We start from the raw sequence: 19,781 nt of genomic DNA on the forward strand, positions 1-19,781 counted from the left end.
CCAGCTGTTTTCACTGGGTCAATAAAGAGACTAAAATCGATGATCAGAAGAAGTTTGGAAAGCCTCAATCATATACAAAACAAATGTAGGTATCCAAAGCTTTTTATTAAATGGTGTCAGATGCATCTTGATCTGCTGTCTGGAGATACTGCCACTTGGGAACATGGCGTTCTGTCTCTTAACAGCCTTCTTGGAGGCAGCCACCAGTTTTACATCTTTGTATTATGCCCTTTACTGCCTAACAGTGCCTGGCACATTGTTCGCACTCAGTAGACATCTGATGAACCTCGTGGAACACAAGTGATTAGGCAACCCAACCTAAAACCCCCTTCAGGTAAAGCAGCTGGATTTAGAGCATAAGAAAAAAAAAGTTTTAAAACCATCTTATCTGGGTTTACTTTACTTCAGCTGACTGGTGGGGAGTAGTGTTCCCGCAGCCAGCCTGGTGCAGCCCCACCCTCTCGGCCCAGGGGTCACTAGTCCTTCCCTCTCTCTGCCGCCCAGTATCAAGATGTGTACACCTGGAGAAGTGCTTCAATTTCTCTATCATCATGGTGAACTGGTGAAGCTTCTGAGGTATTAAGCAATCCATCATAACATTTGTGACTGGTTAACTTTAATTTGTCAAAATAAATCTGCAGTTTTTGCATGTTAGTAATACAGTGCTGGTATTGACAGGAAAAATCATCCATCTGCTTACATAGAAACCTTTGTTTAGGAGCACACCTTAGGAGGGAAATGGATACAATAAAAGGCAAAATGCAGGCCAAGAAGCGAGCCGTAGAGCGTAACAGGCTGGATGTCAGATTTGAGGATTATCTAATACAACTCTTTAGCTGCCAATCTGATAAAGGGGACGCTCTTAACCAGGTTACAACCAGAAGAGAAAAACAAACTCTGCTTTTTTGTGAGCGATGGCCGTCGTGCCTTCAACACTTGGTTGAATCAGTTCATCAGCATCAAAACTCAATTCCAGTTTCAAGACAGGAGAATTTCACCACAACCGACTTTGGCGCCCCCCACCCCCGCCCCCATTTCAGCTGCCCACTGCCACCTCCATCCTGCCAACTCTCCCTCCCAAAAGAAGACACGACGTGGCTTTACTATTGCAGACAAGCTTGAGTGAATAAAGGATGCATACAAAATAGCATTTTAACTGAAGTCATACAATGAAGTCTCACTCCTGTTTATTATACAATGAATTGATAAAGCAATCATTCTAGTATATATCTTTTTTTTTTTTTTTTAAAGAACTAATACTTTCAGGGTTCTGACGACCACACTCTAGCCTGGGGGTAGGGTCCACACCTGCCCCCACTGAGGACTGCTCCTTGGGCCATTGTGGAGGAAGCTGGGCTGTGTCCATCCTGGAGGACTGGATTGCCTGCTCAGTCAGAGAGAGACGACACGGCCCATTAAGCAGAGCCAGAACCCCATCCTGGGGCTGCGTGCCAGGATACATGCGCTTCCTCCAAATGTGGCCACTATCTGCCCAATCCAGGCCTCAGCAGGGCCGTGCGTGGGCCTTCCCTACATGAGTCCTTCCAGTAGTCCACACATAATGCTCTACATATTAAAAACAAACCATCTTGGTACTGTGGATAGGAACAGTTGTAACAAAGTCATAGCTACATATTTTTCTCTACATTTTGTTTATTGAGACAAACTAATTAAAAGGCACAAACAGAGGGCATGTTTACATGGACATTATAACAAACATATACATTAAAAGTGTAGGAATGTGTTGCCTTCCTGCTAAACAGAAAGTTCCTAAGCTTTTATATATACAAAAGTTGTACAATTTAATGTCCTAAAGTACAAAAGATCATTTATAAAATTATTTTACACTAAGTACTATTTATTTTATTTTTTCACTACGTAGTTCAACCCCCTCGAACTGCTTTGTATAATGACACACAGATACCTGTCCCTGATGTAGGAAGTCTGCCTCAGACGCAAGGTATTTTGATGCTTGAACTGACACAGTGGGGCATAAATGGAAGTCATCCAGTTTGATAGTCAGTCCTGCAAACAGTTTGCAAGATTAACACAACTAATGTCCATTTCTCTTAACTGCAAGATTAAAAAAGGGAAAAAACCAAAAACATATTGCAACTTAAAAAAAAAAAATCACAGCATCTTGGTTTTAGTAATTTTTTTAAAAAACACAATGCTTTAAAAACATTAATGTCTGGCATGATGGTGGAGAGTATCTGTTTCCCTAGCTTTTGGTTTCTACTTTATGTACAGAGATAAAAACATCCTGCTAAGAAATAAAAAGCACATGTCTTAACGTGCACAATCATTGCTGGGTTTCTGCAGGGAGTGCAGACAGCTGTCTCCCTGAAAACCCCACAAAGCTGATACAAGTGTTTTCTCAAAGGAAAAAAAAAGTGATGTCCGTATTTACAAAGTTGAACAAATCTGCACAATACTTGATTAAGAAACGGAAGGTGAAATTAAAAAAAAAAAAAGACTCTGCTTGTTCTGAAGGGGCATACTACCTAGTTAGTGGTTAGAATAAAAACTGTATACAATTTAATATAAGACATAAACTCTAGTGAGCAACTAACACATCTTTCCCTGTTGAAACATCAACAGGCTCTGATTGGGAGAGAGAGGGGCATATCACATCCCAGTGCCTCCAGCGTCTTCCAATTTAAAGCAAATACATTTTAACTGTTTCGAAGTACTCCGTGACCCCTGAACAGGAGTCCCGCTGGCATCCGTTTGTTAGGAGTCTGCCTGTCCGCACACCTGACTTCTCCTCTGCCAGTTGCGGCCTTTTCTTACCAAAACACAATGTGTATATTTTGTTTTTGTTTTTTTTAATTTTTTAAAAAAAGTCAACTACAATGCTGTATTTCATCAGGATTAGTATGCTGAGCAATATTTACATCTCCAAATATCAGGTCACAATCCCTATTATATGTTGAAGTTAGAATGATAAATTATCATATGCTTTGCATATCAGAGCTGGTATCACCTTTCCCATAGGGAATGCTGCCTGAAATTAACATATTCCCAAAGGTAAAATGCATATTCTCTGAAATGCATTTTATTATGACAATGCATGTATTTACTCATAAAAACAAACACAGACAATTCTACACTAGCTCTCAATCCATGGATTTAGAACTTCAGGTTAAAATCAGCCATCCACCTTGTTCATATCGGGAGAAGAGCTCTGCTAGTGTTTAGAATAAAATGATTTCTTGGGATGAGAAACAGTAATGCTGTTTTATTTTGACATGGATTTTGCTTTTTTATGATTGGTTTTAATTCTGACGTTTCATCTTGCCAACTACTATCCTGTTTAAGCAATGCTGTCAGCTAAAAGGCATTTCTGATTAAACTAAAGTGGTCCAATGGTAAGTGACATACATACCCTACTTTGAACAATCCCAGCCAAATCGGAGAAAAATGCTACTACACTATTATTAACTAATAAAATCTCCCAATTTCATGGTTTACTTTTTGCTTTAATAAACTAAAAGTAAGTTGCTGGTAAATATTTACTTTATCCCATATTCTGATTTTATAACACTGTTTACCAAGGTGGTGATGTAGGCAAAGCTTGGGGTAAGAAAGGCATGCTCTCTACAGGTCTCATTGCTATATTGAGAGGGGCAGCTAACGTCATAGGCGTGGGCAGGTTCATTGGAGACGTGATGGTGACAGGGTGTGCTATGTTCACCGGGGCAGTGACGGGGGTGGGCAGGTTGACGGGGGTAGTGAGTGTTAAAGGAGAGGTCATGGATAATGGACTGGTTATAGTCACGGGATGCCCGATGTTCATTGGGCTGGTTATGTTAACAGCGCTCGAAACATTGACTGGGCTTCTCATGCTCATTGCAGCTGCCACTGTGACTGGGTTTGACATAGTCCCAGACGACACAGAGGACGTTATATTGAATGGAGTAGTGAGAGTCACAGGTGTCGTAGCAGCCGTGGAGGTTTGGCACAGGTTAGCAGCTTCTAAAATAAGAAGACAAAAGGGCCTTTAGACTCTAAACACAGTGAACACAATTCAGTTTCTGAATCAACTTCTTTTAATTAAAAAGGACAAACATTTAATAAGTTAAATTACAGTTTTCTACCCCATGGTCAACTGGAAAGGAGGCTCCTTCTGAGCACAAAATTGGGGGCCAGGAATCCCAGCGTGAGGGCAGTTCTCTTTTCCGACGCTGGGCCTTCCACAAGGACTGAGGAAACTGGCTTAGCCTTGGTGCTTTTGGTTCCCAGTTTAGATTTACTTACCTACCTCACAATGATGCTGGAAGATCAGGTAATTTCTGCAAGGCACTCTGCAAGGCAGAGGTATCGAGTAGTGCTAAGTATTATCACTATGCTTCATGCGGCTCCGCTGAGTTCTACAGACTTTCCAGGGAAGAGCCCGGCACCCGCAGGCCAGGCTAGAAGAGCCTGCTTACACAAAGCTGGGCTGATGGTTACACAACGGATAATTGGAAAAACCTTCTAATAAGGCACAAGTAACTAGCAGAGAGAGGTGTGTTCTCGATGCTATGTACTCTAAAGCTTTCTCAGAGGTGAAGCCACATTCTGTTAAGGTTTTAAAAATCCATTAGATAGGGACGGAAAAACAAGCTATTTTAATAATCATCTGTTTATTTCAGTCTTAGACAAATCATTTTAAATAACCCTGTTGTTTCTGCTTGCAGTTATCAATGACGTTAAGAAAGAACAAGCATCCCTCAGTAGGCTTATGTTCTCCTCCCCTCTCATTTTTTTTCTGAAACTGACACAATCACCTACTTCACCCCTAGTGTCATTTAACTATACATAAGACAAACCACCAACCATACCAAAGGGGACTAGTGAGGCTAGCAGACCCTGCAGTGAGCTGGGGATTGTGGTCCTTGTCATCAGCAAAGCCTGAGCACTTCTTAAGGAAAACTTTCCTCTGGGGTGACACCCCCCTACTCCACCCCTCAACCAAAATTCAGCATCATCTGCTGGCGTGTCAGCAAAGAGCAGTAAGATGATGGATGGGGGTGCTGTGACTTGGTTGTCGAAATGCATTTGAGACTAAAGATGGAGGTCTGCCCGTATGCCACATTGGCTCAAATCGTCTCAGGTGGACCCTTGAGTCAATGAGCAGCACTTCCTTGATGAGCATGATGTACCCTTGGCACTGCTCCACACTCCTTATCAGGGATTCCCAAACCTGGCTGATGATCACAATCATTTACCTAGGGAGCACTTTAAAAAAAAAAAAAAAAAAAAACTGCTCCCCAAGAAGTTCAATCTTGAGATTTAGACAGAACCTGGGAAATCTATACATCTAAGAAGCCCCTGAAATGATGATCTGATTGTCATCCACGTTTGGAAACTTATTTAAACCCAATATTTAAAAGTGACGTGCTGATTCAAGTTCAGGTTTTCAGGTCAGGAGTCTCTTCTCCCCAAAATGTGACATTTACTCACATGAACACAGAAGATTCTAACACCAGTGGCCATTTCCAAAGAGATTCACGTTACAAATGGGACTATAATAGCATTTTGTTTCATGGAGATCAGAAGATGAGCTAAACAACTGAGTCTTATTATGCAAGCACACTGAAATACAATACCAAACAGAAGAGTGCAGAAATAAAGAAAGAATGAGGCAGAAACCAACTCATTTTTGAGGTGATGGTAGCACTGCTGAAAACATTCTCCTCCTGCTGGAGCCCGTGGATTTCCACTTCCCCGTCCACCATCTCCCTGCCTCCCCTACCATGCTTCTTTTGAAACTAACCCTGTCCTTTTCTGTAACTTAACCACTTTTACTTCTTCTCTGAGTAAAATATCCTTCATAATATGTTTTCAACCCACTATGCAATTACCATGGCATATACACATATATACATTTTTCTCCTCTATCCGCCATTCTCCACTCCTTCTATCACAAAACATTTTATCAAAATGACAATATTCATTTGGAAGACAGGAGTAAGCAGCACCAAGTGGAAAGCCTATCTGAACTGCTCCCTTCTTTTCCTCCAATGCCAGTGCGTGCTAAGTCACTTCAGTCGTGTCCGACTCTTTACGACCCTATGGACTGTAGCCCACTAGGCTCCTCTCTGTCCACGGGACTGTCCAGGTAAAAATGTCCTCCTCCAGGGGATGTTCCTGACCCAGGGATTGAACCCGTGTCTCCTGTGTCTCCTACATTACAGGCAGATGCTTCACCTCTGAGCCACCAGGGAAGCCCGCCAATGCCAGCTGATGCATGAAAAAGAATGCTATTCCTTTTATCTTTATCCAAGCACAGGCTGCTCAGAAGGGATCCGAGAGGAAGGGAATAGCTGCACTACATGAAAGCAGAGGACAGAAGAAGCTACACAGCAGAGGGATTCCGCAGAGCCCACATGCAGGGGATTCCTCAGGAATTTAAAATAAGACACGACAAGGGAGAGGGAGGAGAAAGGAACTGAGGACTCTGTCCTGTGGCTGATGATACTCTGACCAAATGATTTAACTGAAATGGCTGCACAACCAAAGCTACAGCTACTAAGTTAAAAAGCTGTGTTGAAAACTGATACTCCAACTGCTTCTTTATAAGGTATATATAAGAGAAAAGCAAACCATTCTCAAAATTTCAGTAACAATTCCAGTCAAGTCACTATCAACTGAAGTACACACATGTTAAGCTAACGCCAGCCCCAGTGACAGACTGAAAGAAATTAAGGGTGAGACTGAGAGAAAAGACACTGGCGTTACAGAGTCTGAAGCACATACAAAATAATACAATTCAGAAACAACTCTGAAAAGCAGAAAATAGCACAGTTGTAAGAAAACAAACTTATGTACACAGAAGGATAGTTCATCTACCTCTAAGAGGGAGAATATTTTAGAAACAAAAAAAAAAGGAGCCTTTAATACATGGAGGCTGACATAAAAAGAACATAAAAAGGAACTCTGAGCGTATACAGCAAAGTACCAAATGTGGCTCCAAATTTGTAAGGAAAAGTAAATCAAAAGAAAGAACATAAGAAGTACTGAGAATTTTTATTTCCTAGGAAAAAGAAAACTTTATCTAGAAGCTTAGAAGCTTTGCGGCTAGTAACTCAACCGGATACTTCCCAGCATAGAGTATCTCCATAAAGTGTTTCCATAAAGCAGGACTCTCTGAGCTGTGGCTATTTTCCTTTGCTACTTGGCATACACTAGATGCAAACACTTTTCTAGCCACGCTGCGGGCACTGGACACCTCATCTTACCTTTCTTTCTCGCTTTGACAGCTTCTTCCCACAGTCTCAATGTCTCTACCTGCTTCCCTGGCCAGCTTGTCACATGTTGTTGCTGCTGCTGCTGCTGCTGCTGTTGCTGCTGCTGCTGCTTCTGGTTGCTGGTCTCTTCACTCATGCACGCTACTCCAAAGACAAACCAGAAACACCGTATTTACCCTGAAAAAGTGTGGGCTACTTTTCCAAAATCCAAAACTTAGATACCTTGAGTCCTCACGCCTCCATGATCTTTATCATCTGACCCAATAACTTTTTTTACTCTAGTACACCTTTTGTGCAACTATGTCTCTATTGGTCAAAATAGATAAATTAATAAAAAAAAAAATCCAGAAAGCTAGGGAAAATCAATATAAAAGAATTCTTTGCTACATTAAAAACCAAGTATCTTTCAAAATCGAACTTGGGTAATATTAGCATGGAATAATTAACGCTCATCAAAATATCTAATATACTTAAGCTATTTACCACAATAATGTACATTAACAAAGTTTGACATGCTAGATAATAAACCCAACATACTTACAAAGACGCAAAAACAAATGACATTAAAACACATTAACATTCTTTCCTATTCACTTTTGGCCAGCTATTTTGAGAATTTGATGTTTCTGCCACATAAAGCACATATATAACAGAATACAGAATTAGGAAAACACTTTCTTCTGGTGGTTAGGGAGATCTTAAAGAAAAAGCCTGGGTAAATGCAAGTACTGAATTTTATCCACAGGTCCGTGGAAGAGTCTATCTTCGGCTCTGAATTTAAGGTAAGCAAAGCATTTAAACATTCCAAGGGATATGATATCCCTTTTCTGTATAGATTTGGGTTTGGAAAGTAAAATTATTTAACACTGCTTTTATCTTTAGGTTATTGAGGACACGCTATTAATGTAATCAGGAGTTAGGAGGCACTTCTGCCACAATTCTCACACACTAAAGCTTTCTATTCAAACTCCGAAAGAAGGAACACACTGAAAAACAGCCGCAGGGAAACTGTGCTCCTCGAACATGGGTATTATTAGTAGACGGTGCAGGAGTAAAGGCAGAATCAGTGGAGAGTTTATCAGTGTTGTCTGTACACATGCACGTTAAGCCTATTTCCAACACTAACGTACACTCTCCGCTGATGCGTACTTGTGTACTTTAGTGACAGGAGGAAACAAGATGAATATTAATACAGTCCTGAGAACCCAAGTGAAAATATCTTCAATATATTATGGGAAAAAAAACCTATACTCCCATCGATCTGCAACAGAACAAGAAATGCGAGCCAAGGCGCTGCCTACTTTTACTGATGCCCTGTTTGCACGTGTTACAGTTGATGCTTTGGCTCTGCCCGTGCGTCTTCAGATGGCTGGTGATGTACGCTGCACTCAGGAGCTTCCCGCAGATGTTACAGGACACCTTGCCTTCGTGGCGCACCATGTGCGTCCGCAGCCTGTCTTTGGTGGCAAAGGCAGCAGTGCATGTCTGCATGAGGGAGGAAAACTTTTTTTAAATATAGACTATCCTGTTCTACTCATTTTAAAGTACGTTATATTCTAAGGTATTACCCTACCCAGGTAAGCAAGCAGACTGAATCAGCTGGATTTTAATTGCATGTCTGACATAAAACTGTACTCAAAACACCTGGTCAATTTTGGACTCTTACATTTTGAGGGAAAGAAAAAAATATCAAACGAGTAGTGAAAAGATGTGAGCTGTAGAGCAAGTCAATCTTGGATTTAAATCCAGCTTCCTATCTCACTAAACAGTGTAATACTCAGCAAGCTAGCTAACCTATAATTTACTTCATCTGTAAAATGAAGGTAATACCTACCTCACAAAATTACTGGTAGATTAAGAGCCTGGCCCACGGCCTCATAGCAGGTACTCACTCAATGACACTAGTCTCCTTCCTCCAATTGGATTTTTCTTAGAATTCATATCATTTACTTAATAAAATCAGTTATTAACAAATTTAACTAAAAGGAGCACAAAAAGACTTTCTGCGTAAAAACAGAATTACTGACACCTAACACAGTCGTTTCATTAAGATTCTTAAACTTTTCATTACCACAATTTATGTCATTAAAAATGCTCCAATGTGGCAATAGCAGACAAAAATCCAGTAAGTGGTTACATTTGGGAAAACATTCCCATTTTCTTCTATTATAGTTAAAACCACCTCAACCATCAGCCCAGAAATTAATTTAAAGCACTTCATTCATTTCAAATACAGTGACCTTTGCAAGACAATACATTTTTTTCTTATAACTAAACACTGCTGCCCAAGAAAAAGGAAATGTAGCTTAACAAAAACAACATTTAGTTACATTTTTAAATGATCTTGCCTCCCAGAAATTGAAGCTGTCATTTATGTTTTATAAAACTAGAATTCAAAAGGACCACATTTACTCAAGTCAGTGATTTTAAGACTACTCAAGAATGGTGAGATTTGATTGGCTCAGACCTTCTGGATAATGTGCATTAAGTGCTACACTAAGGATAAGTCATTTTAACTCTTACTTGGCATTTGAAGGGTCTTTCTGTTGAATGGACATGTTTTACGTGACAGCTTAAGTGGTCAGGCCTGTGAAAGAGAGAGTTTCAACAGAAGATGTAATGGAACACACATAGAGAAATGCTACTTACTGGGATGTTTACATGCTTGGCAGATACGGGTGGGGGGCATTTTAAAGAAAGCTAGCAGAATTACCAACTCCCCCATCCCCCAGTGCAAGCCTCCTTACCTCTCTTACCATAAACAAAAGTCTTAGTCCTTTACTTGTTAATTTTCTCTTCTAGTCAACATCAAATCATTCTAGGTCTTGACTCTTTACAGTTACAGAATACCCAAAATTTACTAACACTTGCCAGAGACAACTGCTATTAATATTAACTTTAAAAAGCCTTTACAAATGAAAATTAGTGAAATGTTAGTAACCACAGAGAAATGGAAAAACACGCTCTCTTAAAAGTTTTAAGAGTATCCAAGGTCGTCCCAACTTCCAGGATATGTTTCCTTGATTTGTGCAGTGAACCTCATGACCAGTCACCCAACTGAACTGAAAAGCACTGGTTCTGCAGTGATAAGAAGTATTGATGTGCTGAATAAAGGCCTGAGTCCACCAAGGCACTTCTTAAATGAAATAATTAGTTAATCCCTATGTCACACTTGTCAACCACACCTAACTGGAATTAGCCCTGGAGGTATAATACTTTATCTGTCACCAATCTCCTCTAATAAGGCAGGCCTGCACATATCTAACCTCATATAAACATTCTAGATCTAGAGATTGTACTGATACCATAATAGGAAAAAAAACAACCAAAGAAACAAAGCAAAGCGACTACCTGGAGAAGCCTTTCCCACACACGCTGCAGGTATAGGGCTTGGTGATGCCGCCTTCGTGAGACCTCACGTGGTACGTCATGCGGTCCTTTCTCTTGAAGCGCTGATTGCAAATAGGACACTCGAAGGGCTTTTCGTCCGAATGGGAGAGCTTGTGCCGGTTGAGGTGGTACACGTCTCGGAAGGCCTTCCCACACATCTCACATGCGTGGTTCTTCTTGACAGGCTTACTGGGTTTCTTGACAGACTGGGTCACGGGCATAGCTGTGCTGCTGGCGCTGCTGCTGGGGTTGGTGCCCGAGGAAGATGTAGTGACTGTGGACAAGATGCCTGCGATGGTTGAGACCAGCGAAGTTCGGCTGCTGTCCCCAGCGATGGTGGAGATGAGGGGAACCACCGTGGTGGGGGTTTTCTTTGGCCGGGACACCAGCTTGATGCCTGTGTGGCAGGACTCGTGGCGCCTCAGGTGATAGCTGTCCCTGAAAGCTTTACTGCAGTAAGTGCACACAAAGGAAGTTTTGGGCTTTTCTTTCTTAATCCCAATGGCATCCTTTAATGTTTCTGGAGCAGCCTGAGGTTTCTGAGTTATCGGTATTGGAAGCAATGGTTTCTGATCAGGGGGCTCCACAGCAGAGCTCAGAAGGGGCAGCAAACTGTTCTGTGCTGCCTGCTGCTGGTGATGGGAGGCTTCATGGGCCTAAAATCAAACATTCACACTTCAGAAACTTGGCCTCTCGCAACGACCCTCAAAATACAACATGCTTCAGACAACAGAGACCAGAAGAAACAATCAATGACCCTGTAAGCTACTCTCTGCGGCAGAGATCCAGCAACTACCTAGCTACTCTCAGAGCTCCCATTACAAAGCATTTAAAATCACTGCACAGACACAAAACTTTTGCAAATAAGTTGCTGACAGTGATCTTGCTTTCAAATAGCTGACTAAACTACACACCACCCTGGTTCATAAGGGACATACCAGCTGACGAAATCAGTTTGCGTTAGTCTGTCAGTGCTTAAACCAAGTTTAAATAACTTGTCAAAAAAATTACACTTCAGACTAAGTCTTTAACAGCACCTTACTGCAGTGATGCACAAACCACACACTCACACACATACACATACAGACATATTATCATCTACTTGTTTATTTTACCTAGGAAAAGACAGGCACTAGTTCTCTGAATATACATGCTAGCTGTTAAGTTTACTTTTGAGGTTTTCACTTAGTTCTACTAAAAGATTTAGCTGAAATGAAACCTGAAGGTATCTGTGAAGGCAGCCCCCAGCAGACACCTGCCAGTTGTTTTTCAGTTCATTTCACCTCATCCTTCAGCAACCCTAGTTCAAACCCTAAACTCAAACTAGTAAGAGAAAACAAGATATAAATAATTTAAATTCCTTTCATTTTCATCTACTTTTAGTGGTTCTGCGGCTGCTAAGTAGCTTCAGTCGTGTCCGACTCTGTGCGACCCCATGGACGGCAGCCCACCAGGCTCCACCATCCCTGGGATTCTCCAGGCAAAAACACTGGAGTGGGTTGCCATTTCCTTCTCCTCTAGTGGTTTTAAGTCCTGTTAAAGTATCGGATATTTGCTGTTATAAAGTGCTTTCCACTCCTCCAAAACTGGGGGCTGGACACTGTTTGGAAATTTCCTTTAGCTGCACTGAAACCAACATTTCATTGTGGATCAGGTTCTTGGTATTTATGAGCAATTACTCTCTTGGATTTGATTGTTCCAAAACTGTCCATACCTCCATACTGATAGACATTTAGGAAATGATGGGAAAAAAAATTCCTGAAATAGTTCTTCCTAATATGTTGTACTCGATCAACATAAATTTTGAAACTCTTGACAGTAACCCTGAGCCCCTATGCTTGAGTTTTATAATCCTAAAAGGATATATGCACTCAGAGGTAAGAGTTCCAAATATTTTAAGCATACAACATCTTTGGAAGGGTCCATCCCATCATCTTAGAGACTCCAGACACTTATTTACCCTTCGTACTCTATAATTCCAAGTCCTACAGTTCACTCCATTAAGGAGAAAAAACCATGGAGACAGACAAGACACACTCACTCACACGCACACACACACACAGCTCTTCTGATGAATAAGAACATCTACCACACAGCCCCATATTTACTTGATAGCAGCACAATAGCTAACTAAGCCTAGAACCAGACTCCCCTAAATCATCAGGAGATATTACTGAGTTACCATTTTCAATTTAATAATTGTGACTGAATCTTCCTTGTGTGCTTACTTATGAGTTCTCTTTCTGGACTTAGTGTTCATACTGAACTACAGTCCACTTTTAATTTAATTTAGGGAGCTCCTATAATTTTCAGGATCTACTCAAGTGACCTCAGTAGACACTTTTACAGATTTTGGACTCTAATCTTACCCCATCTCCAACCTGGCTGTAGGATACCCAAGCTTCCATATAGTATATAAAAGGTTAATAGCTGAAGATAGCTCAAGATACACAATTTCAAAGGCTATCAGATCAGATACTAGGAAACGCAAATCTTCTGGACAAAGCTCAGACTTATAGTGTTCAGAGGCATTTCTCAATCTAAACAGCCGTGAGTTCGAGGGAGTACTAAAAGCACTTACTGCCATTTTACCAATTCAGATGTCTGTGGCAACATAAAGTATTTTTACAGCATTGCTGACGCTCACTCTCACACGAGGGTCACACCAGGTCCCTGCTTCTCGGGTGAAATGCTGTAGAATGCCTCGACCACTACGGGAATCACTCTCTGAGGATTCCTAGGATCCCCACACTTCTATATGAAGCCTTCTAAGAGGGGAACTGGGTTTCCCCAACTTGTTCTCTGGGGAAGAGACAGAGTAAAATAACAACCATGGCCTGCCTTCAGTTAGGTGATTTTTAAAAATATATAACTTCTGCGTAGACTTTTATTTGACTAGCATCATCAAACCAAAATTTATCTCCCATCTCTTTCAATAGCAAAGCTTTTTTTCTTTTTTAAAACCCTGCCCAAGCTTTCTTATGGGGCTGGCAAAAACAAAACAGAAATGTTACTTCATCACCCAGGGTGGTAGGATATGGCACCATGAAATCTCCAGTGCCAGAGGGTAAAAGATTTTGTACTGAAAGAAATTAGCATCAGTGAGTCATATCTTGAATGTCCTGTTGGGAGAATCATCCATCAAACATTTTAACAGCTATGGCTTTCACTTTCCACCAGGTTATCTGGAAAGCAAGCAGGTATTAAAATTGTTTTAAAATATAAATTCAACAGGATGCTCCAGGAAACAACAAGAGAGTCCACCTCTCCATTTCCCCAGTGAAAATTACTTAAAACTGGAACTGAGTAAGTCTATTCATACCTTTCCAGAGAAAAGACTGAAATATTCTCTTTACCCATTCAACTGTCCTCGGCTCTAAATTATCACTGCACACATTGCCAAGCCCAGGATCAAATATTAGCTTTCACACTTCTCCATCAGGTGGAAAAAAAGATTTTAATAGCTGAAAAAAATTAAATAATATAAAATCTAATTAAAAAGTTGATCAATAAATGCTTGGCATTTGCTTTCCCCAGGAAAAGAATAATAAAAGTATTCCAAAAGATTTTTCAACAGTTTTCCAAAAAATCAGTTAGGGGGTTTTCTTTTACATAAAGAACTCTCAATTTCTTCCAATCTCCATTAAGAGAGAGCATGTTTAATACGGTACATCTAAATCATTCCTCATGTGGGAAATCACTTCAGTGGCCCATTAACCCCATATTTTAAAATGACCGTTTGAAAGCTTTTTCTCAAGAGGGCACTTGCCACCTTCACACCAACCTGGATGCAAGCTGGTTATATATCATTTCTTTTCCAATGCATTTTTAAGTTGACTTATCTCATTATCAAGCGCATCAAAGCACGTTAAAACAATACTAGATCAGAATGAGAAAAAGGCCAAGTTAGTGAATTCCATAATTTTGAGTATGCTCAATTTTAAGAAGCCTGAATATAATACAATTATTTAAAAAGCAAATTACATTCTAAAGAATATGTCTTCAAACAATAAACCATCTCTACACAATAGGAAACGTTTGAATTATCCAGTTCCCTATATTAACTCCACTGGGATGGGTCCAGGGGCTGGGAGGATTAATTTTGAAAATTCTGCATCCGTTCTTGGTTAGTCACAAAAGGTTTCAAGCACCCAAGCTACGCGTTTGGGATTTCGCGAAGTTATTCAAAGAAGGAAAATAACTCAAAGAGGCGGGAAGAACGCACTTAAAGTGACGAGCTTCCTAGCCTCCGGTTCCGAAGTTTCCCCGTGAGCTCATTACTACTGCCCACCAAGTGCTTCGTTTGCAAACAGAAACGGAGCAGAGGAAAAAAAAAGAAAAAGTTCTCGGTCTTCTAAATAGGGGTCCCCACCTCAAGTGGGCCGACAAGAGGACTGCCAACATATCGGCCACAGTCACCTTCAAGTTTCTTGCAAAAAATGAAGACCAACACCCCACGAATGACTCATCTGGGGGCTTTGTAAGCGGACTTTGTTTGCTCTCTCCACTTGCCGTCTCCCCCACTTGGCTGGAGGAGACGCTCGAGGTGGGACGAGAGAGAAGCGCGCCCCGGGAGAAGGTGGGGCCTCCCCGCGTCCTGGCCCCCCCGCACCCCCCCCCCTCCCCGGCTGGGGGATTCCCCGGGCTGAATGGGACGGCGGGAGAGCTGGACAGAAGGAGCGGGTGTCAGCTGCCAAGGCTCGGCAGAGGCTTGCGAGAGAAAACACGTAAAGCCAGTGAAAAAGTTTGGGGAGGGGACACACAGTCACAACACCCCCAACTGGGTAAACACGAGGGGGGCGGCGGGAAGGGGGAGTGGCGGGGAGCCCAGGGATACCCGCTATTCGCAGGGACGGGGAGGGGGGGTGTCAGAAAGTCAACACACGCACAAAAAGAGAGAGGCGGAAAGAACGGAGAACGAGCGAAAGACAGACCAAGTAGGGGGGACTGAGTGGGACCCGGGGACCCCCTCACCCCACGGCGTGGGCCCCGGCCCGGCGCGCCGCGGCCAAGCGGACCGCGCTCTCCAGCGGCCCGGCGCCCTCCTTTCTCCGGGCCGCGGGCGGTGACAGCGGCCGGCCTCCTCCCTTCCCCTCCGGGGCGGGAGCGAAGGGTGTGTGCGTGTGCGTGTGTGTGCTGGGGGGGCCCGGGGGTCACCCCGAGGCCTGCTTTCTCCCCCGCGCCCCGCGAGGCCGCCTCCTTTCCCCTCAGCAGCCCCGCTCCGCCGGGGCGGGCGGGCGGAAAAACAAAGGGGGATTAAGGCCGGGCCGGAGAGCGGGGCCGGGAGGGAGGGAGGAGGAGCGCCCGCCCGCCCGCCCGCCAGCCCCGGGCCCGGCCCCCCTGTCCCCCCCGTGCCCCCCCGGGGGGGCCCCAGTACCTGGAACAGGAACGCGGTCCAGTTGGCCTCCATGGCTGCGGCGGCCGACCCCCCTCCTCCCCACTCCCCCCGCTCGGGGCGCCTCCTCAGCCGGAGGAGGCGACAACAAAGCGGCGGCGGCGGCGGCGGCGGCAGCGGCAGCGGCGGCTCCTCAACATGGCAGCGCCGAGCGCGGCCACTTCCGGTAACCTCCGGGACGCACCACCGCCGCGGCGAGCGCGGGCGGGGGGGGAGCCCCGAGCCGGCCGCCGCCGCCCCCGGCGGCCCCGACCCCTCCCGCGCGGCCCCGCGGCCGGCTCTCGGCCTCGGAGCTCAGCCAGTGCCCGCCGGCGGTGGGGTCGGGGCCCCCGCGGCGGGGCCGGGGTGGGGCCGGGGGCGGGGATGGGGCGCGGCGTCCCCCCCCGCGGGGGTGTGTGGTGCTGCGGTCCGCGGCCCAGGCAGCCGGAGCAGGGGGAGCCCGGGAGAGAACATGGAGGACGCCAGGGTCTGGCGCGGCCTCGCTGGGCACGGCCGCGCCGGCGGCGGCGACGCGGGCCCGGCGCCCGGCAGCATCGCGTCCCCGGCAGGCCCTCGGCGGAAGGCGCGGGCTGCGGCGGTCCCGGGGCTGTCCGGTCCCCTTTGCGCAGCACGGCCCCTACCTCCAAGCTGGAGGAAGCCCCTTCGACTTGGAGTGTCTCTCCCGGCTGGTATTTCATCCCAGCGAAACCTCCGCACTCTTGGCGCAACACGCATCTCTGAGTGGCCTTCCAGCTCAAGCAGGGAATCCCACTGGGGTGCAGCCTCAGATCCTCCCTGTGCAGAAGGAAACACTTCCCACGCGCAGAGGTGTCATTACTGGGTTATTCTTGGGTGAAGGGCTGAGCTTCCCCATCCTCCTCCTAACTTCAGATACGATGTGAAATTCTACTTAACACCCCCCTCTCCCACCCCCCAAAATTTTTTTTAAAGAGACACTATAGACAAGAAATTGTTTTAGTTCTTTAGTACAGTCTGCTTCTTCCCCCAACCCCCCGCCCCAAACAAAAATCGAACTTCTGGTTGGACAGCGTCAGATGTCACTGAGGTGACCCCGGCCTCTGTTTGCAGTTCCAAGTCTTCCGTGTAGGCGTCACTGCTACTGGAGCTTTGCATGATGATGGCCTGAACGTATTCTATCCATTCCTCACATAGAGGTAGCTATTGGGAATAGCAGAGACAGGCTATTATTAAACAATTGCCTCCGGTCCTGTTAAGTCTCCTGTGGCGGGAAATGAGGGGGCAGGCTCTTTCAGTTTTTTTACAATAAATTCTGGTTTAAAAAAAAAATCCTCAGTCACATTATTTCAAGACTTCAACATCTTTCACAATTGACTCTCTCTTATCTTATCCCCTCCATTTATTCCTCTTAAGTCACATTCTAATCAAGGTCACCATCTCCAGTTTCCCCCATACATACACAATAAAAATAATACGGTTGTGGAATTTGATTGGTAAAAGAAACTGAAGAGGCATAGTAATCTGACAGTCTGTGTTTCTTTTCCATCCACTACACATGTATACCCGCTGCCCACTCTCCTCTCCTCAGTCACCAGAATGCAGGGGCTGGCAAACGTTGGTCTGGTTTCTTTTAGAGCTGATTCCCTACTGGAAGTCTTGGGGACGAATGAGAAGTTCTGCAGTTTCAATCAGTGGCAGAAGCAGGTAACACATCAGGGAACCAGTCAGCCTAGGACAGGAGGGGACAGAAAATGAATAGTTTCTGATTACACTCCAGCTAAACTGCTACAGTGGCCCTTTACGTCTGCTAAAAAATGTCCATTAGTCTCTTTTGCAAAGAGAAATAAAATGGTTCAGGAAGCCTAAGCTTATATATACATATAAGATAAGGAAAGAACCAAGATGTAAACCTAAGAAATTAACTAGGTAAACTAAAACCTTTTGGCTCTGACCTGAGACACTGCACATTCTTTGGTTTTCATTCAGTGAATGCAGGTCTCTGCTTCTTTCCTGTCTTAACACACTGACTTCAAGGTCTCTGTACTACATCTCTCCTCAGTGTTTCTCCTCCCCTGTACAGCCTCTCCTACTTTGCTGCCTTTCAAACTGCTGAAAATGAAGCTTCAGGATTCTAAGACTAGCACTGGATGAAGACCATTTTTCTAATGACAGTGTTGCTGGACTCTCTTGAACTTCTTTCCCCAGAATCTAGAAAACCCTTTTTAGTAATCCTTCTCAAAAACCTCTGGAGAGGGGGTTCCCCACTACCACAAAGTAGATGTCAAGTGAAAACCGTCTAGTTCTCATTATGGAAGAGCGGGATTCAGAAGTTTCACTTTTCTTGAGGTAAATGGCTCATTTTTCTACCCATGAGATGAAACCAGAATTCCCAATTGCTCCGATTTTTCTTTCCCCTTAAAAAGAAAAATGAACAATCTTTTAAATTCAGATGAAATGTTAAATCTTGGGCTATATTCCAAAGAAACTATCCAAAAGTTTGGAACGAGTACTCAAAATCAGCTCCAACTGTTTTGAAGAATATAATGAAATTAGGAAGACCAGATTCCATCCTTAGGACAGACAGAATCTTTAACTACAAACAAAATGAACCCCTCTCCTCAAGCCTGCTTCCATAGACCATACTGAGGCCCAATCAAAACATAGCAATGTCTAAAGATAATAAATTCATCTTGATTATTGTAAACAACTTTCAGTGAGTGCATCAGCGGTGTTACCTCCAGATACGATGATTAACTGAAATGCCTGGTGTCTAAGACAAAAGAAAAAAGAAAAGTACATGTGCCTATGCTATGCTATGCCAAGTCACTTCAGTCGTGCCCGACTCTGTGTGACCCCATAGATGGCAGCCCACCAGGCTCCCCTGTCCCTGGGATTCTCCAGGCAAGAACACTGGAGTGGGTTGCCATTTCCTTCTCCAGTGCATGAAAGTGAAAAGTGAAAGTGAAGTCGCTCAGTCGTGTCCCACTCCTAGCGACCCCATGGACTGCAGCCTACCAGGCTCCTCCGTCCATGGGATTTTCCAGGCAAGAGTACTGGAGTGGGGTGCCATTGCCTTCTCCACATGTGCCTACATCCACCCAAATAAAATTCAGGTTTTTATTTCCCACCCTGTTCAGGTTCTTTCCCACCTTCTCTGCCCCAATGTGTATAACGTGTAACTTAATCTTTCAGGGCCTCAATTTCCTCATCTGGAAAATGAGAACGAAGTAAATACCTACCTCACAGATAGGACTGTGGATAAAAGAGAAATGTAGACTGAAGGAGAAATGTGTATAAAAAGCTTAGAACATTCCCTGGAATATAACAGGTGCTAAGAAGGTATTTTTATTGGTGCTATTGAATGGTTCTAGATGAAGTCTGGGGCTGGGAATTCTGCATAAGAGCCCTGAGCCAGTTCTTACTTTCTCTCAGAGTAACAAGATTTCCCCGGCGCCCCACCCACCCCTCCCTCAAAGAGCCCTAAGGTAAACAGTCAAAAGGCTAACGACACATGACAAAGGAAGAGACCTATTAAGATTAGCATTTCCAAAGACAACTTTTAGCAAACATTAGAAAGGTAACACCGAATCAAATCCAAAACTTTTCATAGAGACCATCTACTTAGGAGCAGCTTCAAATTGGCAGTTAAGAACTAATGCTTCATGTAAGAAAGCTGGAGCTAACAGATCTACTAGTAAAAATCAAGACTGCAATATTTACCAAAAATATCAGCTAGAGAAATGATACCTTTAACAGCCTCAATGCAACTGAAGAGAAAGGACACACACTCTACCAGACCAAAC

The 19,781-nt window shown here is 43.9% G+C and overlaps 1 protein-coding gene across 7 annotated transcripts; it reads right to left on the reverse strand.

The window, feature by feature from the left end:
• Positions 1-599: 599 nt before the first annotated feature.
• VEZF1 (vascular endothelial zinc finger 1) lies at positions 600-16,184 on the reverse strand. Of its 7 annotated transcripts, XM_070772511.1 has the most exons (9): positions 16,003-16,152; positions 14,410-14,504; positions 13,982-14,089; positions 13,207-13,427; positions 10,587-11,281; positions 9,759-9,822; positions 8,537-8,738; positions 7,227-7,379; positions 600-3,978 (listed from the first exon to the last, which is right to left on the reverse strand). In XM_070772511.1, the coding sequence occupies exons 4-9, from the start codon at positions 13,210-13,212 to the stop codon at positions 3,551-3,553; spliced, it is 1,548 nt and encodes a 515-aa protein (XP_070628612.1). In that variant the 5' UTR covers positions 13,213-13,427; positions 13,982-14,089; positions 14,410-14,504; positions 16,003-16,152; the 3' UTR covers positions 600-3,550. The 7 variants fall into 7 exon arrangements, with proteins under 7 accessions (XP_070628612.1, XP_070628615.1, XP_070628613.1 ...); XM_070772514.1 differs by lacking the exon at positions 13,982-14,089; XM_070772512.1 differs by lacking the exon at positions 14,410-14,504 and having other exon boundaries at positions 16,003-16,134.
• Positions 16,185-19,781: the final 3,597 nt, after the last annotated feature.

This window comes from Bos indicus, chromosome 19, assembly GCF_029378745.1.
Source record: "Bos indicus isolate NIAB-ARS_2022 breed Sahiwal x Tharparkar chromosome 19, NIAB-ARS_B.indTharparkar_mat_pri_1.0, whole genome shotgun sequence".
NCBI lineage: Eukaryota > Metazoa > Chordata > Mammalia > Artiodactyla > Bovidae > Bos > Bos indicus.

What these genes read in the sequence shown, in the direction of transcription:
- VEZF1 (XM_070772515.1), bottom strand. Translation starts at nt 16,035, where the DNA reads ATGGAGGCCAACTGGACCGCGTTCCTGTTCCAG. An exon ending in GGACCGCGTTCCTGTTCCAG is followed by an intron (nt 11,282 to 16,002) that starts GTACTGGGGCCC and finishes GTTTGATTTTAG; the next exon opens with GCCCATGAAGCCTCCCATCA. An exon ending in TGTGGGAAAGGCTTCTCCAG is followed by an intron (nt 9,823 to 10,586) that starts GTAGTCGCTTTG and finishes TCTCTTTCACAG; the next exon opens with GCCTGACCACTTAAGCTGTC.